The 23,883-nt window shown below is 35.5% G+C and overlaps 1 protein-coding gene across 1 annotated transcript in view; it reads left to right on the top strand.

The window, feature by feature from the left end:
* The window catches only part of Elp1 (elongator complex protein 1), a 124,990-nt gene that overhangs the window by 24,410 nt on the left and 76,697 nt on the right, over window positions 1-23,883 (top strand). The window contains exons 8-12 of the mRNA XM_090370338.1: window positions 1,753-1,876; window positions 12,343-12,430; window positions 13,672-13,902; window positions 20,721-20,888; window positions 22,274-22,376. Of these exons, the coding sequence (XP_090226464.1) occupies window positions 1,753-1,876; window positions 12,343-12,430; window positions 13,672-13,902; window positions 20,721-20,888; window positions 22,274-22,376 (714 nt within the window). The remainder of the gene's footprint in view (window positions 1-1,752; window positions 1,877-12,342; window positions 12,431-13,671; window positions 13,903-20,720; window positions 20,889-22,273; window positions 22,377-23,883) is intronic.

Here is a 23,883-nt window from a genome sequence, read left to right as displayed (position 1 = left end):
TAGTTTGCATCTCTACAGATGAGAAGTTTTTAAACTTGTGGTTACTAGTGGACTAGCCAATGGGATATGGATGATTTTATGATAAGTGAAAAATAAACAAAGTTATTGCAATTAAAAGTAAACAGGGTGCCAGGAGTTGATGGAATCTATCTGGTTATATTGAACGATGTAGTAAACGAGTTTTCATGCAGTAAATGCATGAGAGCATTCTTGAGCAATGGAGGCAGTTCAGGTGAAATCTCTATAGATTAAAGATATAGAAAGTCTCTTCTGTTCACAGAGGTGGTTCAAGGGATGAAATAAAGACTTGTAAGTTAAACTTCTGTGCTGGGAAAATTTCTGGAGTCCATAGTTAAAAGTAATGCAAGAAACTTTCCCCTAATGCCTGACCAATATGATTAGGTACTGGTTGTCATAGTGGAACTTGGTACAGAAAATGCTTTTGACATAATATACATTAATCAAAGTGTGCTGTTTCAACAAGAGCTAGATAAACTATTTGAATTGGCTGAAAAACATTGATAAATGTAGGGTATTGCAAGTGGATAGCATTCTTTCCAGAATAACTCATCATACTTAAGGTAATTAATAATGGAAAAGACTGGGGGGGGGAGAATTATGCACTTTGGCATGAAGTTCTCTTAGCAGTGCAGATAGGGTACTAGGGCAGTTCATAAGAGGGTTCTGTCACTGATATACAGTAACTCTACCAACAGGGACAAAAGAGTAATTATCTCATTATGTAAAGCAGTGGTTATGCCACATCTTGTTTAATGCATTTTGTTTTGGAAGCCTCGTTTTAGGAGGAACATAGAATATATAGTTCTTCACATGTTTAAAATTATAAAAAATATAAAATGCTCAATAAAATTCTGTATGTGTATCTACTGTATGTGCATGTAAAATTATTTTTAATATAAAAATATGGTAAACTCTAAAATATAGCAACCTCAGGAAATGAGAGGTCTCACATTTAAAAATTTTCCAGATTTTAGAACGTTATACTTAGTGATTTAGCAGTTTTAGGAAAGCCCATTTCATGAATGTTAAGGACTAGCAACTGAACTTATTTACATTTTGACTAAAAGATAGTACTAGTAGTTAAAATGTAAATAACAGTTCAGTTTGTTAAATATGAATGAATGACAGCAAAATCAGAATATCAGTGGATATGCTTTGGAAAAAAAAAACTTTTGCAGTGGAGAATAAAAAAGATAACTATTCTTCTTAGGAAATAATTATTTTAATGAGGCAATCTTTGGAAAGTTTACATGCCATTTTGCTTTTAATAATGTACTGATGGAGAAATTGAATTAATTTCTTGAACTAATAACAAAGACCACTAAGTTTCTTTTTTGTCTCCATTATAACTATAGCAGAAAGAAGCAGTCAAGCTGCTCAGTAGGCCTTTTCTTCTGTAATGTTAGTTAGTATGGAGTGAGAAGCCAAGTGAGTGAACTTGAGCTGCCTGTTGATTTTCTCTCTTCTTTAATCATGCATTGATGAGGTATTTTGCATGTTGCTACTACAGATTACTTACTATTTGATGACAGATCAGTTGGTCCTGAAACAGGCTGTCGAAGCAGTCTCACCTTTTAAAAAAATGTCCAGTTAACCTTTTGGAATAGAGTAAGAATTTAGGAGTATTGCCTTATAAATGTGCTTCTTCTTACCAATAAACTGTTATTTATTCTTTTAGAGTGAGCTATGTCAGAAGTGAAGCTTATTAAAAGTTTTTATTATGAATTATAGGCCCTCAGGAAACTTAATTACATCAACATGTCAACTGCCAAATAAACATGATGTAATTTTCTTTGAAAAGAATGGCTTAAGACATGGGGAGTTCACTCTGCCTTTTGCTCCACAAACATTTTACGTGAGTTGTTTTATTTATTTCATGATATAATGCTTTAAATTTTGATAGAATTATGAGCCAAAACTTTCTAACCATCTATCTGATAGCATGTCAGGCTGCCTTTTGCCATGATAACCATGTCACTCAATGTGGCATTGACTCCATGAGACTGTGGAAGGTGTCCTTGAATATTAGTATTAGTATTAGTATTAGTAACGGCCGTATGGTGCAAGAAAGCCTATGGCTTATGCTGCACCAGCCAAAAAAAAAAAAAAAAAAAAAAAAATCCGAACAAAACAATGATATAAACAAAAATTAAATAAATAAATAAATAATAATAATTAATAAATAAATAAAAATAATAAAATGAAATAAAAAATAAATAAAAAGGAAATTAATCCTATCATCCTATGCGCTTCCCTTACCCGAAAGTACTATCCAGATGACCTTTGAATTTCCCCAAACTGTCGGCCTCTACCACCCATGAAGGCAACTTATTCCAATAATTTATAACTCGCTGGCTAAAATAAAACTTCCTGCAGTCCAATCTAAACATTTCCCCCCGTAACTTGAATTTATGTCCCCTAGTTCTAGCATCATTTATAATCTTGAAAATTTCGTCCTCATTCATTTTACTGATGCCTCTCAGAGCCTTAAACACCTCAATCAAATCTCCTCTAAGGTGTCTAGTTTCCAAACTCTGCAACCCACATATTCGAAGTCTTTCTTCATAAGGACGCCCTTTTGCCGATCTCACCAGGCGAGTTACCCTTCTTTGCACCCTTTCAAGAAGCTCAATGTCTTTCTTTAGGTGCGGTCTCCATACTTGAACACAGTATTCCAAGTGTGGTCTAACATAAGCCTTATATAATGGGATTATCACGTCCCTATCTCTACTTGCAAAAGTTCGATAGATCATCGATAGGACACCATGGGCCTTCCTTGCAACCTGTTTACAATGCTCAGAGAATTTCATGTCTGACCGTATCGTAACACCCAAGTCCCTTTCCTCCAGTACTGGGTTTAGTTGAACTCCACCAAGTGAATAAGTTATTTTGGGATTACTGTTTCCCAGGTGTAATACCTTACACTTTGTTGGATTAAAGCACAGCTGCCATTTTTCTGACCATTCCTGAAGTCTATCTAGGTCTCTCTGAAGAAGCTCAGCTTGACAGTGATCATTAACTACTCTACCAATTTTAACATCATCTGCAAATTTAGACATCACGCCCTCTATCCCTTCATCAATGTCGTTTATGAAAATTAAAAACAACAGTGGTCCTAATACTGATCCTTGGGGAACCCCACTTCTTACATCAACCCAATCTGAGGGGGCACCTCTGTAGCCAGGTGGGAAGGAGCAGCAGTGCGTAGCACACGCTTCTTGATTAGACCGGGGTTCGAGCCCGTCACCACCAAATGCAGAGGATGCGGAAAGGTCAGGGAATGACCACCGCATATCCCGGAGCAATATGGCCTTAGTTGCTAATGCTCCTAAAAACCAAATAACAAACAAACAAACAAACCAATCTGAGGAATAGCCATTTATCACAACCCTCTGCCTCCTGCCCTGAAGCCATCCTTCTATCCATCTAAGGATTTTCCCAGTGATTCCAACCTGTTCTAGCTTATAAAGCAACCGCTCATGTGGGACTGAGTCAAAAGCTTTGCTGAAATCTAAATAAACAATGTCGAAATTATTCCCTAAATCCAGCTCGTGAGTGACCCTTTCGAAATAGTGAACCAGATTTGTTAAACATGATTTTCCCTTTACAAAACCATGCTGAGTATCCCTGAGAATTTCAATTCGATCCAAATGATCCTGAATTCCACCCTTGATCATTGCCTCCATGATTTTCCCTACTACTGAAGTCAGACTGACAGGTCGATAATTTCCCACTTCACTTTTAGAGCCACCCTTATGTATGGGAGATACATTTGCACTTTTCCAATCCAAGGGAATCTCCCCAGAGTCTAGTGATGCTCGCATAACCAGCCTCAGTGGTTCATATCCTGGATAGAAGGGTTTTCTTGTGTTTGGCAATGGAGTGAAGTACTGGTGTGCACTCCCAAATGCTGCATTCCATTCCATGCCACAAACGTTCGATGGCATTGATGTTGGGGGAATTTAGTGGCCAGGAGAACACACAAAATGCTTGAATATGATCCTTGAGCCATTCCTGCACATGGCGACCTGCGACATTGGTTTTTCTTGTTGAAAGAGTCTAGTGCGATCTGGATACATGGTCAACGCGTGTAGGGCAAAACTTTGTCTGAAACAATGCCCTCATATTGAGTGGCCTCAAACAGCTGACAATGCCTGAAGTTGCTGGGATGCTACCCCCTACATTCCCCATTCAAACGTCATCAAGTCCTTCCATTTCCTCAGAGGGACTCAATGATGCCTATGAAAACATCCCCCAAACCATGATAACACTGCTGCCAGTCTGTTTTTGTACAACTGTGCAGTCTGGCTGCAGCTGTTCACTGCTTGTCATCAAATACACACCCACCCATCAGAATTATGTAGCTGGAATCTTGATTTGTCAGACCAGGCAACCCATGCCAGTTGTCTGATGTCCAGAAATGGTGTTCATGCCCACTGCAGAGAGATGTCAATGATATTCAGTGGTTTTGGGCACATGGTTGCCTGCTCCTTAGGCTTATCCTGAAGAGTATCTGCCGAATGATGTCCTTAGAAACATTTCTCTGTGCACCCTGGTTATAGTCTGCTGTTAATTGAGAGATTATGAGCCATCTATTGGCCTGGACAACTCATGCTAACTGCCATTCACCTTTACTGTCAAGCAGTGGTGGTCTGCTTATCCCAGCATGTTGGGTGGTTGTCTCCCCCTTTTCAGACTATTCTTGCCACACTCTCACTATGGTGACCCTCAAACAGCCGACAATGCCTGCAGTTGCTGGGATGCTGCCCCCTACCTTCCTAGTGCCACAAATCATTCAAACTTCATCAGGTCCTTCTATTTCCCCATTGCACAGGCTTTATGCTGATAAACTGACAGACACTACCCATGCTGTCACTATATCTGCTGTGCCAGTCAGTGATGTCACTCCTAGGTGCTATGGATGTACCCACTTGTGGAGAAAGGGGTGGTCATAATTTTTTGGCTCATGAATGTACTTATATTTCTCTTTATGCACATAAAATATCAGTTAAAAATGTAATGAAGTAATGTTTAATTAAATTGAGCATACTGAATTTCTTCCCTCTCCATACACACACACACAGCTGCAAAGAATGCATTCCTTGATGTGCTCACAAGTGTGAAATGTGCAGAGTACCATATTTGCTTAAACATAAAACAACCTCCTTAAATTGATAAAAATAAAACCCTTCCTAAAGTCAAATCAAATTTATTCTCATAGGCTTTTATTTACAAGTCCTGTCATTATAAAAATCTATAATGTGTAAGAATTGCATTCAACGTGGAATTCTACTTCTGAAGTATCTTCCCCATTCAATACAATATCCATTTCAGTATATCACTTATTCTGGTTATGTAATAGTAGAAAAAAGTATTATAACTTTTGAAACAGCCACCAATGGATTCTGTGCACGTCTTTATATCTACATTCGTACGTTGGCATTCGAGGTGAGCGGACGCGCTTAGACAGGGCTCCTCAGTTAAGTGGTTTACTTTTGGATAGTGCTTTTAAATATTTGATTTATTTAAATATTGTTGGATTATTTTTGTTATAGGTTTTCCTGTAACTGTTTGATTTTAATAATATTATAGATATAATTTTTTAAAGTTACTTTCATTAATATTTATTTAATTTTATAATGGTTGTTACGAGATCTGCCTTAAACACGTCACAGGGTATCGTGAGTCACACGGAAATAGCAGATGGCGATTTACGGGTGAGTCATGATTTAATCCGTTGTGGATCCTGTGGAATGTTTTCCAAGGTCGACCTGGTGACTAATCCTACCTCACCTGGGGATTCTTTTCTTTGTGATCGATGTAAGGAGTGCACCGATCATAAATTACAATTTGGTGCACTGATGGAACAATTTGAGTCCCTGAAAAAACGAGTGCTTGCCCTCGAAAATAATGCTTCTGGGAGCTCGTCAGGGACTCAAAACTCCAGCAATCTACCAAGTGATGCACACCCGATTCGAGCCTCAAAACAGAAAAACCAAGTGCAAACTACCCTGGTTAGAAAGGACATTGTTTTATTAGGAGACTCCATTGTCAGGGAAACGGGGAATATTTTTTGTAATAAAGATAGGTGGAGCAGAACCAGGGTATGTCTGCCGGGAGCAACTATTGATGATGTCACCAACAGACTGTCGGATTTTAAAGGGGGTAAAGAAAATATTATTATTCATGTGGGGACAAACGATATTAAACGTACACGATCTGACGATTTGTTGGAAAAATACAGGACCATGCTGAGGAAATGTCGCGAGCTAGGCCATAATGTCTATGTGTCTGCAATTCTGCCCAGACACGATAGGAGGGATTATATGTTAAGAGCCTTGTGGATTAACTCAAGACTTGAAGGAATCTGCAAGGCTTTAGGGGGTAAATTTCTATCAGCATGGCCCACACTTGTAGGTAGAAGGAATTTGTTTTGTAGAGACGGGATACACTTAAACAAAGGTGGTGCAAAAGTTTTTGCCAGTATTATTGAGGATACCTTAAAGGCTCAGGGAAACTGCTAGTTAGGGGGGATGTGGGTAATACTGACACGCGTTTATCTGATAATATTGGTCAATGTAACTCTTGCACATACCTTAAGAGTTCTTATCTGTTACCCCAACTGGACGTATTATCTAGATGTTCTGGGGGCAAAGACGTTTCACGTGAGCAGGTAGCTAATATCAGGGAAGAGAGCCTAAAAAACTTCAAGGGTTGTGTTAGGGTTGTTAAATATACAAGAACAGTAAATCTTAATTGTTTATACAGTAACGTTAGAAGTGTCGTCAATAAAATGAGCGAATTCGAACTGCTGGTTAAAACAAGTAACGCAGACATAATAGGGCTTACGGAGACGTGGTGCCACCCGGAAATTGGGGATGATGAGTTTCAGTACGGCTTGTATAATGTATTTAGGAAGGATAGAGTAGATAGAAGGGGTGGTGGGGTAATGCTTCTTATCAGAAGCAGCCTGAGTGCGACGATAGCTTTCCCAGATTCAGACATTTCACATGCTAGTATAGAGTCTGTATGGTGTGAGATAGTTGGAAACAAAGGTACAATGCGAGTAGGCGTAATCTACAGACCAGGTGATTGTGAAGACTATGACAAAAGCCTCTACATGCAAATGGAATGGGCAAGTAAGCGTCAATGCCTTATTATGGGTGATTTCAATTTGCCTCTAATTGATTGGAGTAAATGGGAAGGAAACTCGACAGGGGGAACAAAATTTTTAAATCAACTAGATGACTGTTATTTGTATCAACATGTCAGGGAAAGTACTAGAGAAAAGAATATCCTAGACCTCATCATCACACATGAATCAGATGACATAACAGGGCTGACAGTAGAGGAACCAGTAGCAGGAAGTGATCACGGAGTTCTACGGTGGATGATGACGAGAGAGGTAGCAGAAGTAAAAGGCAAAGGAATGGGTTTTAATTTCAGAAAAGGAAATTACGATGCCTTAAGGTACTACATGGCCTCTATTAACTGGGTAGATATCGCGCAGAGAATGAATACAATTGAACTGTGGTACGCTTTTAAAACATTAATCACAGATGCCTTGAATGCGTATATACCATTAAAAAAATACTCCACGAGAAGGGTTCCAAGTTGGATGAATAGTGAAGTTGCCACATTACTTGAGCAGAAAAAGGTGGCATGGAAACGTTACAGAGCAATAAAAAGTACTGAAGCCTATAACAGCTACAAGGTGGTGTGTAATAGAGCCACAGAAAAGGTTCGACAGGCAAAGGCAGTTTATGAGAAATCACTAGCAAACAGAGCAAAGAGGGGGGATAAAGAATTCTTCACATATATAAATGCCAAGAAGAGCAGGACAAACCAGATCGGACCTTTACGTAAGGGAAAGGGGATAGTAATAAATACACCAGCTGCCGTTGCAGATGAACTCAACAGTTATTTTGCATCGATATTTACAAATGAAAAGCCTTTTGTGGCAATGGGAAATTGTGGGAGCGAAGTTAAAAAATATGTAATTAATGATATTGAAATTTCCCAAGATTATTTAATGAAAAAACTTTCGAGCCTACAGACTAGTAAGGCTCCTGGAGTTGATGGAATATACCCTATAATCTTGAGAGAGGCGGCAAGCGAGTGCATTGAACCACTGAGGCTGGTTATGCGAGCATCACTAGACTCTGGGGAGATTCCCTTGGATTGGAAAAGTGCAAATGTATCTCCCATACATAAGGGTGGCTCTAAAAGTGAAGTTGGAAATTATCGACCTGTCAGTCTGACTTCAGTAGTAGGGAAAATCATGGAGGCATTGATCAAGGGTGGAATTCAGGATCATTTGGATAGAATTGAAATTCTCAAGGATACTCAGCATGGTTTTGTAAAGGGAAAATCATGTTTAACAAATCTGGTTCGCTATTTCGAAAGGGTCACTCACGAGTTGGATTTAGGGAATAATTTCGACATTGTTTATTTAGATTTCAGCAAAGCTTTTGACTCAGTCCCACATGAGCGGTTGCTTTATAAGCTGGAACAGGTTGGAATCACTGGGAAAATCCTTAGATGGATAGAAGGATGGCTTCAGGGCAGGAGGCAGAGGGTTGTGATAAATGGCTATTCCTCAGATTGGGTTGATGTAAGAAGTGGGGTTCCCCAAGGATCAGTATTAGGACCACTGTTGTTTTTAATTTTCATAAACGACATTGATGAAGGGATAGAGGGCGTGATGTCTAAATTTGCAGATGATGTTAAAATTGGTAGAGTAGTTAATGATCACTGTCAAGCTGAGCTTCTTCAGAGAGACCTAGATAGACTTCAAGAATGGTCAGAAAAATGGCAGCTGTGCTTTAATCCAACAAAGTGTAAGGTATTACACCTGGGAAACAGTAATCCCAAAATAACTTATTCACTTGGTGGAGTTCAACTAAACCGAGTACTGGAGGAAAGGGACTTGGGTGTTACGATACGGTCAGACATGAAATTCTCTGAGCATTGTAAACAGGTTGCAAGGAAGGCCCATGGTGTCCTATCGATGATCTATCGAACTTTTGCAAGTAGAGATAGGGACGTGATAATCCCATTATATAAGGCCTATGTTAGACCACACTTGGAATACTGTGTTCAAGTATGGAGACCGCACCTAAAGAAAGACATCGAGCTTCTTGAAAGGGTGCAAAGAAGGGTAACTCGCCTGGTGAGATCGGCAAAAGGGCGTCCTTATGAAGAAAGACTTCGAATATGTGGGTTGCAGAGTTTGGAAACTAGACACCTTAGAGGAGATTTGATTGAGGTGTTTAAGGCTCTGAGAGGCATCAGTAAAATGAATGAGGACAAAATTTTCAAGATTATAAATGATGCTAGAACTAGGGGACATAAATTCAAGTTACGCGGGGAAATGTTTAGATTGGACTGCAGGAAGTTTTATTTTAGCCAGCGAGTTATAAATTACTGGAATAAGTTGCCTTCATGGGTGGTAGAGGCCGACAGTTTGGGGAAATTCAAAGGTCATCTGGATAGTACTTTCGGGTAAGGGAAGCGCAAAGGATGATAGGATTAATTTCCTTTTTATTTAATTTTTAATTTCATTTTATTATTTTTATTTATTTATTAATTATTATTATTTATTTATTTAATTTTTGTTTTTATCATTGTTTTGTTCGGATTTTTTTTTTTTTTTTTTTTTTTTTGGCTGGTGCAGCATAAGCCATAGGCTTTCTTGCACCATACGGCCGTTACTAATACTAATACTAATACTAATACTAATACATGTATGGCCCACTTGTACAAATATATATATATTAGTGCTCTTCATTGTGAATTTTCATGCAGTAAATGTCACATTTTATTCATCTCTTTTTTTTTTTTTTTTCATTCATCTCTGTTTCAGGCGCCTCCGTAGCCAGGTGGGAAGGAGCAGCAGTGCACAGCACACGCTTCTTGATAAGACCGGGGTTCGAGCCCGTCACCACCAAATACGGAGGATGCGGAAAGGTCAGGAAATGACCACCGCATATCCCGGAGCAATATGGCCTTAGTTGCTAATGCTCCTAAAAACCAAATAACAACAACAACATCTCTGTTTTTTTTTTTTTTTTTTTATGTTCTTGTGACATACACATGAGCATAAAAAAAAGTGATGAATAGTGTTATGTTATTACTTCATGTTTACAGTATTTGATACATATATGGGCAGAAATAATAATAATTTATTATTCTCTTTTTCTGTTTAAAAATGCTACATTCAAAGTATTTTCTTAAAAATTTTATAAATTTGTTGTTCTGGAACAATACCAAAGTTTTGTGCAATAAATTTCTCCACCAAATTAAATTTGGAAATGCTTAATAGCTTTGTGTTTCTATTTTATGGTACTAACATGTTTTTTAAATTTTCAGCAAAATTAATAATTTTTTTGTTTCATTAAAACCAGTGATGTAATGAGTATTTCTAGTGGACAAAAAATGAAGCATTTACAAAATTTTGAATTATTATTAAAAAAATAAACTGAATAAGTATTGCAACCTGCTGGTAAAAGATCAAGCATTAGCATAACATAAGCATAATTTCAGTTTAAAACACTCAATTTCTTTTCTCAAATATTAAGTTTGGAGTTAAGTTAAAGTTAGGTCAGACTATGCAGTGTCACTCATGTCACAAAACTGTTGATGGGTTAAAAACCCAGCAGTAGCACTTCCCATGTCTCTAATGTTTTTTTATGTACAGTCTGTCCTCGTATAGCACAATAGTTGTGTTCCTAGAAACCCTCGTGCAATGCGTTCCTAGAAACCCTCGGCCCTATGGGAAAAGTGGGGTTAGGTGCCGACCACCCAAGATTGAACACACATTTGGAACCAAAACATGTTGTTTGGCACTACAAGAACGCAAAATGGGATGACCTGCGAGATTTCTTTTCTTATTTTAATCGTTATAAAATACTTACGTATTTTATAACAATTAAAATACGTAATAAAAAATATTATAATTTTTTTTATTATAATATAATAAATAATAAAAATTTATTAATAAAATAGTAAAAAAATTATTATATTAAATAAAATAGTCGTATTAAAATACTTACGTATTTTATAATACGTAATTATAATATGTAAGTCATAATAAAATGCTTACGTATTTTATTATGACTATTACGTAATAAAATATTGCTAATGCTTTTGCTTCTATCGTAAGCAAACTTATTTTTTTGTTTGATTTTCTATCCAAACAGATGACAGCCGTTCCATCTCTTCCAATTCTTTGTGTCTTAATCTAATGGATTTTAATTAAACTTTGTGTTGTTCCTACTATGAAAGTTGTTTTTATTTTCTCCGCATTCTTTCTAATTCTCAGCGTTGCCTCATTTCGGTCTGTAGCACGTGCAATATCACATGGTCTTTCATTTTGCTCAAAGCGTTTCACAATTTCATATTTTTTCTCTATCAACAGAGGCGGACTGGCCATAAGCCTTACCCGGGAAATCCCAGTGGGCCGGAGGCCGGTGTGATTTTGGCCATAAACCGTAGTATGAGGCCACTATAAATTTTCCTGGGTAAGAATTTTTGACCCAGTCCGTCTCTGTTTATCGATATTGCTTTTTTTTTTTTTCTCTCTGAATCTGCAGTGTCTTCGCCAGGACGCTTCCTTTTCACACCTTTTAAGTATTTTACTAATTTTTAGGGAATAAAGCACAATTACAAAACGAGGAGGCACGCTTGATACACATAAACAAAGCTGCGCCCGTGTAGCAACTGAATAAACAACACCGTAAAGGCCGAGATACACTATTAACACCTCACATTTTACTAAAGCACATTTCTGGGGGTTACTACCATAAAACAATTTCCAGTTGCGTTTCTGCTAGTGGAATCTGTTATAAACTGGTAGTAAACTCCATCTAATTGCATTTGCGATTATATCGATAGCTGGAATTGTGTTGGTTTTTACGTTATTATCGTGAAATGTGTTTCCCCTTCACTGATAGAAAAAACATAAATACATTTTCAGAATCTTCTCTTCATTCCTATCGTGTTGCGTTCGGTTGGGGTGATTCTGCGTTCGACTGCCATTTCTTGTAAACACAAAGGCGAATCGTGCATAAGCGAATTCGGTTCGTGTTATATAAGATATCGTTCCCCTATTTATAAATCGTGTATGATCGAATTCGTGTAATGTAAACACGTGTTATACGAGGACCGACTGTATTAGTATATTACCCATTGCTATTTTCCATTAAGTTATACTGTTCCTTTATAGTCCATTAGGTTATCTTACCAAAATTTTAAAAAATTATTTTTATTTTTAAAAAGAAATAATTATACAGTTCTCGTTCCTTTTTATTATTATTTCAGGTAAAAGAAGTATTATGGAATGCAGATTCTTCTGTACTTGTAGTATGGGGTTATAGTTTCCTGCCAGTGGAGAAATCAACTTATTCAGGTACTTTGCTGCTTTTGATTGAAAATCACCACCTTTACTACTAGCAGACTTATATTATTCTTGTTTTTGTTCATTTTTAGTGTATTTTTCAAAAAAAAAAAAAAAAAAAAAAACTTCTTGCATTTTTATTTTCTATGGATTAAGATGATATCAACTGATGTCTCTTATAAATGGAAACAAAAAAAAATAAACAAAAAAATCAGACATATGCAATCATGTGTATTTCTCTGCCTATCTGTCCCTGATAATTTTTGTTTACAATCCAAATCAAATTGTTTGTGGTATTAATGAACAGGCTAAATATGACAGAGGTGTTTTTATTCTGATCTGTTGTCTTGGAACAATATAGTTGCCACATGACAGATATTACCTGTTTAGAGTTCTGCTACTATTTGCAGTCTGACCAAAACAAATTTATAACTACTTATGATGGGGGGGGGCTCTACATTATTCTGTTTGTTATTTTTATTTCAATCATAACACCATCCACTTAGAATTCTTGTGTTTACAGTCTGATTTACAATATATGTGATGGAATACCAGGGTATTTTTACTGAGGTATTTCTCTTTTGATCTGCCAGCTTGAAACAAGATGGTTTTTACTTAAATTTTAAAAATCATACATTTAGAGTTTTGTGTTTACAATCTAATCCAAACAAAATTTACACTACATGTGAGGGAGAGGGAAGTAGTCCTATGATATTCTGACAGGTATTTTTGTCATTATATATATATATATATATATATATATATATATATATATATGTATGTATATGTGTATTACATTAATAGTATATTAGTGAGAACTGAAAAATAGACCCATTAATCCTACTTTAGAACTTCAAATTATCTTCATATCTAGTGCCGTAATGAGTATTTCAAAAAATTGAAATAAATACTTATTACAGCACTATTGTAATAAATCTGTAGGTGATGGATGATGATGATCATCATTATCATCTGGTATGACACCATTGCTTCACTTACTGGAGGCCTGAAGTGCCCAAAGCCATATTTGCACTCAAGAGAAAAGTTTTAGTATTTCCTCTGCTATGCAGCCTGATTGATGCCTTTCAACTTTATGATGGGAATCATAATGCAATCCACATCCATTCCTTTCAAGTAATAGATGTACTTAGTAGTAATAGATGTACTTAGTATTTGCACTTTCACTGCTGCAATGTTTTAACTGAGTCACTTTAGATGTTTCAAAAAGTAATTTTTTATTTTATTTTTTCTAGTGATGCTATGGACAGTGCATAATTATCATTGGTATCTAAAACAGATGCTTCAGTACAATGCAGAATTGCATGGTCAAGTGATAGCTGTTATTTGGGATCATCTTCATCCTTACAGACTCCATGTGTTTCTGGATGCAGGAAGGTATATTCAGTATAACTGGACTTGGAATACAGATCGTAGTTCTGGAAAATCAGAATCAGATCATGTACATGTAGCTGTTATTAATGGAAGTAAGAAATGCTAAAAACTTGGCCACGTTTTAGTTAACAAATTAACTTTTAAGCATGTATGTCTATTATAAGATTATAAACATGATTGTAATCAGAGTGAAGGTGTTCATGGTAGTAGTTAATTACTTTTTCAAATTTGATAGGAACTGGAATGTTATTTTTTAATATGAATAATTTTTACACTTTCTTTTTTGTGTTGGTATGCCATATTATTATTCATATATGCAGCTATCGTCTTTTTTTTGCATTGGATCATACAATACTGATTATAATAAAAAAAAATAATACTAGTATATGGTAAAAGCTTTATTTACTGGCACTTAGGTGAATGGAAAGCTCTAGTGACCAGCATATTTTTAATCTAGAACAGTAGTGACCAGTTATGTAGCTTTTTCACGATCCAGATACCTTTTTTGGCATAAAATTAATAAAACATCAAGTAACTGTTGTGATAACATATGTATTTTCCTTTATTACAGAATACTTAATTACATGTTACAGAATGCAAAGAAAGATGCATTCAATATAATGTGTGATTAGTTTTTTAAATATTACAGGTCAAATTAAGAGAACTTAATAAAATCCAAAACTAAAATAATTATACTCACTGTTTGATTGGTGTCTTCTATGTAAAAAGCTGGCTATATTCATTTGGTTATTCCAGTGGTTTATGAAAATTGAATATTGTAGTTATTTGCATTTTATCTCCTGAAGTTTGACCTATCCATGAAAAATGGCATTTAAAAAGTGCCAAGAGCAGAACAAAAAAGACAGAGCATTGTGCATTGTATTGACTCGATTAAAAAACTGGATATTATAAGATGTTTAAGAGAAGAAAATGAAAGCTATTGATGGTTGAATATATATAATATCTATTATTCAACAATATATGATATTAAAGCTCAAATGGATGAACTTTTATCATTTCTTTTACAATCAGAGATGAAGAAAAAGTGCTTGAAAAAATGGCATACACTGCATAAACCAAAAATGGAACAGCTACATAAAGTGTTATACAAATGGTTTACTTAATTTATAGATAACAGAGTAGCAAAGGCTCAATACGGTCTACATTATAAATCAATTAGTTAAAAAATGAAGGAATTACCTCTGTGATGTCTTGTTGAACACTTCAAGGAAAACACAACGGAGAGTATCAGCACCAAAGTGTTCTACAAGACATCATAGAGGTAATTTCTCCATTTCTAGTGCATGGGTTGAAGTTCATGGGTTGCATTTCTAGTACATGGGTTGAAGGCCCATGCACTAGTACCGTGCATGGGCCTTCAATCCATGCATGGTACTAGTACTATAAGTTCTAATACCTTTCGTGATTGGGCTTTTCATAAAAAAATCAAATAATAAAAATGTATTGCAGGCACATGCAACATTAATAAAAACAAAAGATAACTGTTGACATTAAGACTTGAGTTTTTCTGTAGATCGTAATTTTTCAAAAATACGTGTGAAGAAGGTTGTTCCAGAGAACAGTAGTACAAGGCATAAATGAGGAAGAGAAAAAATTGGTTCTGCGAATTTGGAGTCAGATAGTGAATGGATTCTGACTGATTGTGGCACATGTTTGGGTTGGTTTGGAAGAAATTGAGGGAATTACAGATACCATTTCAGAACAAAAATGCCCATGGAAATATCTATAGGAAAGGCAAGCAGAAGAAGCCTGCCGACGAGACAGAGTGGAGAGACTTGGTATTAGTATTAGATGTATGGTGCAAAGAAGTCATAGGCTTTTGCTGCTCTAGCCGAAACTAAAATAAAATAAAATAAAAATATAAAAAAGAAAATAACCTATGTTTCTCCTCACACAGGTAACTATCCGGTTAACCTTTAAATTTCTCTAAGTTGTCAACCAAAACTACCTATGGAAGTAACTTATTCTAGTAATTAACAAATTAATTACTAAAATAAACTTCCTAAAATCTAGTCAAAATCTCTTTCCTTATAATTTGAATTTATGGCCTCTAGTTCTGGAATCATTTATAACTATGAAAATTTTTCCTTCATTCATTTTACTCTTCCTCCCACAGCCTTACAGACCCATCAGAGGTGCCTGGTTGCAAAGCTCTTTAGCCCACATATAATCGAAATCTTTCCTCATATACATTGTAGATTTCACCAAGCAAGTTGCCCATCTTTGGACCCTTTCAAAAAGCTCAATGTCCTTTTTTTTAGGTGTGGTTGCCATTCTTGGACACAATATTCCATTCCAATTATGGCCTTACAAATTCCTTATACAGTGGGATTATGACCTATTTCAACAAACAAACATTTAATAAATCATCTAGGACACCATGGGCCTCCATTGCTGCCTTTCTGTAATGTTGACAGAACTTCTTATCACATGTATCATAACTCCCAAATCTCTTTCTTCCTCTACTGATTTAATTCAGCCTTACCAAGTGCATAAGTTGCTTTGTTGTTGTCATTCTCCAAGTGTAAAATCTTGTTTTGCTGCATCAAAACATAGCTGCCACTTTTCTGACCCTTAAAGCCTATCCAGGTCAGTGTGAAGGAGTGTTGCTTCCCACTGAACATTAACCACTTTCCCAGTCTTCACATCATCAGCAAATTTTGACTGAAGCTGTGTAAGGTCATAAGTAATCATAAAATCTTCAGCATTTCAACCAGCTGGGTCTGTGTAACTAGAAAACTGAAGCCAGCTGGATTTATGAACATTAAAATCTCCAAGGAAAATTTGTGAACAATAAAATCGCTACCTCACTGTTAGGAAAGTTAGACTGGAGTAAGTTGAGCTTCAAAGAAAGGCAGTCAAAGAGTTCCAAGTAATTAGCAGAGTTGGAAAACTGATAGAGGCAACAGATGAATTTGACTAATAATTGAGATTTTGTCAGAAAAAAAAGCAAGTGGAGCTGTGCAGATTGTTGGTGGAAGTGGACATCATTGATATTGGAACCAAGACCACATATATTTGTGAAATAAGTGAAGAAGTTTTTGGGAGGTTTATTTCCTAAGGAAGAAAATTTTTAAGAATATAGCATCAAAAGAAAGAAGAATAAAGTTACACAGTTCACTGAACTTCCAAAGAAAGCTGAGCCTACAGACCCACAGAGTCACCTTAAACAAGCTGGTCTAAGATGAGTTAATAATGATGCAAAAGTGACTTACAGCCTCAATGATTGTGACATTATAAATAATGTTGTGAACACAGAAAAATCTTTGGCAATTAAAATGGACTTCTGATGAAGTTTTATCTTTACTCTGTTCTTCTGATGAAGAACAGGGTGAAGATAAAACTTCCTGGGCTGATGCCAAGCATAGGCATCTTTCAATTTTGATCAGATTTTCTGCTTTTTCATCTCAAGAAGTAATACTTTTCAGGTGCATTTTATGCAAAAGCGACAGCAGGCATCTAGGTCATTAGATATCAGGAAGCTACTATAGAGTTTCTGTAGCTAAGCTTTTCTATATTTACATATAATAATGAAATTGATCATTAGAATAACAAAATATTTAGTTTCAGTTGATTTTCCAACACTGTACAGCAATTAATTGCTTAAATAAAATGAGATTAAAATTTGCTTGTTCTGCTTGTCCTATACGTCCATTTTGTTGGTTACAATATGGTTTACATTGATACATATTCAAAAGTATAGTTTACTATTTTTATCTGTCGGTTTTTTCTACATGATGGGAGCTCAGATTATTGGAAAATTTAGATAACTAGAATATCCTAATTCCCGTATGTGCCAGATAACAAAGCTTTTACTGTACTGTGTTCAGTTTCAAGTATAAATTCATTTATACATGGTAAAATGCTTGTACAGGTCATTTAATACCAGCCTACCTAAAATAAATAGCAGGCTTCACAGAATAAATCTTTCAGCATGCCAGCCAATCCTAAGAATTGCCACTTCTGAAAGTTGCATTCTGCAAGACATCATTATTTATGAGTACTTTACTGTACCTTCCTAAGTGTTTTACCATTTATCGGTGAATTTAATGCTTGTGTAGTTTATTAATTTATTTTAAATGTCTGTTAAATTGGTGACATCTGATATTTCTGAATTATTGTGATTCTTGACATAGCCATACAAGTCCCAGTTAGTATTAGTTATTTGTCATCATGAAGACTAGAAAAAGCCCTCTGTTTTAATTTTTTGAATTAATTTTTTTGAACATAAAAGCACATGCATTAAAGGAGTTGTTTTGTGTACTTTCCTAGTGATTCCAAAAAACACTTCTTTTTACATGGTGTTGATTTTAAAAGTGAAAACTCAAAAATGATCAAAGGAAAATACAATTTATTATCAGAATAATTAATAAATAATAGTTTACAAATAATGCTGGAAGTGTCCTCCATTGTTAGCAATACATAAATTCACTCTTTTTTGATCATGTTGCAAGCAATGAAAAAAAGTTTTGTTGATATGCTGAATTCTTGATGGATTACTCTCATAAACTTTCTGCTTTAATAACCCCCATAAAAAGAAGCCTGGGGGATGTTAAACAAGAAAACCTAGGTGGCCAAAGTCCTTGTGATATGATCCAATGCCCAAAAAAAAAACACACACACATGCAAAATTTCAGCTGTTGAGTGTGCAGCATGGCAGGTTGCCCTGTCCTATTGCAGCCAGATGTCTCTTTAATTTTCCTCTAGTAATGCAATATATTTTATTATGATACCTTGGTAAACGTCAGGGATGAGAGTTTGTTCAAAAAATGTGAGCCAAACAATCCTTTGAGATATGCCACACGAAACACTGATTTTTTGGGCATGTAAGGAGGTTTTGCAAAAGCTGTGTGGATTTTTAGCATTCAGTATTCAATATTCTCCAATTTTGACTGTTGATGTACACTGAAAGGACAGGATTCATGGGGTACCTGATTCCTGGGCAACGCAGCACTGTCACCCCCTCTTGCTAGTGGATGAACCCACCACTTGGCAGGTATATAGGTACACTGCATTCACATAGATGGTAATTCGATGTCAGTATGGATAAATGTTGTGAGTTAATTGACTTTGAAAGAGGGATAATAGTGGGTGCCCGACGCATGGGTTACTCTATCGCAGAGGTGGTACAGAAATTGCATTATCCCCATTTAATGGTATCAAGAGTGTATCGGGAATATCCCATTTCCAGAATAACATCTCATCGTGGACAGCACTGTGGGCAGAGAAAGATTGTGGATGAACATGGCCATTAATGTCTGTCTTGCATTGTTTCAGCCAACTGGAGAGCGACAGTGGCACAAATCACTGCCAACTTCAACAAGGGTGGTGCCAGAAATGTCTCCACCAAGACTATCAGGCAATCATTAGCCACAATAGGTCATGAGAGCCACCAACCCACCAGAGTCCCATTGCTGACACCACAACACAGGACTCTACACCTCAACTGGGCGAAAGAACATCGGAACTGGACCTTGGATGATGGGAGAAGGGGGTCCTGGTCCAATGAGTCCTGTTTCCGGTTATTTCGAGTGGATAGGGGTGCATATCTAATGGAAACCGCATGAAGCTATGCACCCATTTGTCAACAAGGAACTATTCAGGCAGGTGGACAGTCGGTAATGGTCTTGGATGTGTTCAACTGGCACACGGTGGGACCTCTGGTATGTCTTGATGCATCTCTGAACAGTCCAGGTTATGTGTCCATCCTTGCAGACCATCTGCATCACTTCATGGTCATCATGTACCCACAGGGCAATGGACTCTTCCAGCAGGGCAGTGTGCCTCCCCCTACAGAGTCGTGTTGACTAGAACATGGTTCAAAGAGCATTCCTCAGATTTTACCACCATGGAATGGCCTCCCCCGTTCACCGGGCATGAACCGTGTGGAGCATCTTTGGGATGCTGTGGAAAGGTCCATTTGAGCTTTGGATCCTCCACTGAGAAATGTGACAGAATTATGGATAGCGGTGTAGGAAGCATGGATGGAAATACCTGTGGAATGCTTTTGTGAACTGGTGGACTCAATGCCTCGCCCTGTGACTGCCCTTATCTGGGCAAAAGATGGGCCTACCCATTACTAGGTAGGTATCCCATGGTTTCTGTCTACTCAGTGTAGTTATTAAAGTGAAACCCTGCTTCTTCACCAAAATAAATTTTTTCCAAAATTTAAATACCTTCATTGGCGATGTACATTTTTAAACTAGTAACAGTACCATAATATCTTAACATGGATCCTGAAATTGAAAGCTCATGCATACTTTAGATTTGGTATAGAAAAAGTTTTAATTATTTTCTTCCAGAAAAATAAGCTGAACCCAGTGATATCCTTTTGAATGTTGGGTTTCTATAGAGATTTGTTTGGCAATTTCAAAACTGTTTGTCTAATATTTTGTCAAGTATCATGTGCAAGAACTTCTTCTTTCATGTTCTTTATTCCCACCTGTTCTTCACTCATGACACTTCTTTATTACCTTAAAAATTGTAGCTTTACATGGATGGTAAGTTTTAAGGAATTTTGCAACAAAATTTTGTTGACATTAACTGTAAAACTTCAATTCCATGTAAGACCCCACTAAAAAGTCTTGTTGCCTGACGTTATACAGTATGATGTTTATTAACTAGTAATGATACATGCAACTTCAAATACAGATTGTGACAAATTGAACGCTTGAAATACAAAACTCACTTCCTCCAGTTACACAACATTCTCTATTAGCACCCTCACAATTACACCAATGACTGTTACTTGGTAGTGCAAATAACACAGGTTTACTTTTAAAATGAACACCTATATTTCAAAGCAAAGCAGCATTTTAAGTGAGTAGTATATGTTTATATATCTATTTATTATTATTGGTTTGTTGAGTTATTACAATTTTTTTTACAGATAAAGTATTGGTTACATCTTTTCAAAAAATGGTTATTCCACCACCTCTTTGTACATACCATCTTCAGCTTGAAATGCAGCCTAGTCAAGTAATCTTTGGACCATCGCCAAATACAAATGATATTTTGATAATATTTCCTGACTATAAGCTTACTTTATATAAATTTGGTAAGTAATTTTAAGCTTAAATAAAAAAATTATGTTAATTACAAAACTTACATTTTTATCTTCATAAACAAATTTAAAATTAGTTAACATAAAGTGAGTAAGAGTATGAGTATCATTATTTTCTAAGCATTATAGCCAAAGTAGCTTATGCGCCATCAAACCCCCATATCAACAACAACGTTATTTTCTAAACTGATCCTTAACCCTGCTGCAGCCATACCATTTTGTGGGAGTGGTCATATGAAATAGATTTCTATCCCAAAGCTTATCCCAATACTTTGGCACAGTTACAGTTGTTTTCAACATTTCTCATTGTCCCCCCCCCCCCACTGGTGTCCAATTGTATAGACCCTCTCTAAAAAAATATCATTTGTGTAGTTGTAGCATCAGATTTAAAAAAAAAAAAAAAAAAACTAGCCTTTGCACACAGTTCACATTGACTGATTTTTGCACCTCAACATTTAGAAGCATATAAAGAATATTCGAGATTTTTTTTGCTGATTATTTTTTCTTAGTCAAAAATAATATACAAATATAAAAAGTAAAATATCATATTCATACCATAGATTGTTATTTTTTTTTAAATTAAATTTCACAACAAGTAGATTTTCTACCGAAAATTGAATTACCTGGTAGTGTGGCTACATTTGAAGATTTCTCAGTATTTTTTACATTTGTCTGCAGTACTTTATTCACTGTAAAATCCAAAAGATTATTTTCATATTTTTTAATAACTGTTTTTTATTTAAAAATTTTCTAACCCTGTTAACTTTTTATGCCACAAAGTTTAGAAACCTATAACTTGGCTTTAATTAGTTATCTGTCATTGAATTTTTTTCTAGTCATTTATACTATGAACACTATAAAGATGAAATATTTTATATAAAAAAAAAATTGAGTAGTTGCGGATGAAGTTGCAATGGTTATTTTCAAAAATAATTTTCTATAACATTATTAATACATTTTTTTGGCTTCATCTATTACTCACTTACAAAATCTACATTTATAAATTCATTATAATAGATTAAACAAATGAATAAGGAATAAGGAAGTATTATTCCAAATCAGTTATTCCATTTCTTAATCCATGGTAATATGCAAACTCATTGTTGCATCTTCTTATTGAAAATAATGAACCTGGCAAAGGGTTAATTATGCTAAAATGTTTCAATAACATATTTCAATAAATTTCATCAACCAATTCTCATTATGTAGTAATGCAAAAAAATTATTCCAAAGAAATTTTTCCTTTTCTTAAGCCATGGTAATGTGTGAACTCATCACTGCATTTTTTTTCCTATAAAATAATAAACTTTAAACTCAAAGTTTTATATTGTAGTATTATTACTGGTCTCTTACATTTTTTTTTTTTTTTTTTTTTTAAGAATCATGTGAAATCCAGAGTGACAACTCCAGGGATAATTTAATAAGCAGACAAGAAAATCAGAAAATGGATGCACTCTCTCATAAATGTTGCAGTACATATAAGTAAGGTTAAGTTTGACTTGGTCATTTCATTTTTTAATAATAAAATGTATCAAAATGGATGATGCTTTTTATGCTAAAACAAAAAAAAGTTAAAAGATTGATATGTGTCCAACAAAATTTCAACAGAATTCTATTGAATTCTGATTGTTGTAGTTATTCAAAAGACACATAACATGATTGAATAACATTTGTTTGTGGCATCTCTGTAGCCAGGTGGGCAGGAGCAGCAGTGCGTAGCACACGCTTCTTGATTAGACCGGGGTTCGAGCCCATGCGCCTCCGTAGCCAGGTGGGAAGGAGCAGCAGTGCGTAGCACACGCTTCTTGATTAGACCGGGGTTCGAGCCCATCACCACCAAATACGGAGGATGCGGAAAGGTCAGGGAATGACCACCGCATATTCCCGGAGCAATATGGCCTTAGTTGCTAAAAAAAAAATTTGCTAATGCTCCTAAAAACCAAATAACAAACAACAAACAAACAAGCACCACCAAATACGGAGGATGCAGAAAGGTCAGGGAAAGACCGGAGCAATATGGCCTTAGTTGCTAATGCTCCTAAAAAAACCAAATAACAACAACAACAATAACATTTGCAATATGTTTTGTATGTAATATAATTCTGAATATGGAAATTTATGATATTTATAAAAAATATATTCTCTATATACTGTTATAGAGAAAGAGATTGAAAGAAATTATTTTTTGATGCATACAGAGTATATTAAAGCTTGCTGAGAAAATCTTATCTCCTCAAAGGATTTGAATTTGCCAAATAAAATGCAGTACAATTAAACAAACTAAAAGACTTCGCCTACTGCAACCTCATCTTGTCATAGGGCACTGGCATTGGAAAATACCTAATATGCATAGTATTTCAGTAGTCTCTAAATATTCCATACGAGTGGATTGAAAGGTTGTGGCTCCACACTATGCAAACCACAATCATGTGAGAATGAAGAACTAAAGAAAAAGAGCCTTAGGAAAATTTCAACAAAGAATACCCCCAGATATAACACCCTCTTGATGAAAATTTTAATGAGAATGTTGGACCAGCTGCACTCAGCAGACAAACAGTTAATGAAAAAAATAAAATGGATAAATATATATAAAAATATCTAAATATTTATTTATAGTTATTTATATATATATATTTATTCAGTTTTATTTTTTTTCATTAACTGTGTTGTAAAAAAAATTAAATACAAAACCTTGTAATAGAAATGGACCCAGATATTCTGGAGTATCAGAAAATAATTCTTTCAATCTCAATGCGTTCTACTGTAAATTTATTAAACTAAGATGTATTTAAGTTTATTGTAATGATAAATAGCATTCACATGAATAGTCCATCTCCATGCACTTTTTTCGTTAAAAATTTTTAATTATTGAGAGAGCACTAGAACTTTCCATTTTTAAAACAAATATATGTCAAAATTTATACAGGGTGTTTCTGTTAAAAGGCACGTGTGGTCTATTTTTCTTATTTTTAGGTTTAGGCTGTTTGTT

Source organism: Mastigoproctus giganteus, chromosome 3 (assembly GCF_048544385.1).
Source record: "Mastigoproctus giganteus isolate SK-2022 chromosome 3, ASM4854438v1, whole genome shotgun sequence".
NCBI classification, from domain to species: Eukaryota; Metazoa; Arthropoda; class Arachnida; order Uropygi; family Thelyphonidae; genus Mastigoproctus; species Mastigoproctus giganteus.
Note: the sequence above shows the minus strand (reverse complement) of the source record. Positions and strands in the feature narration are given on the sequence as shown.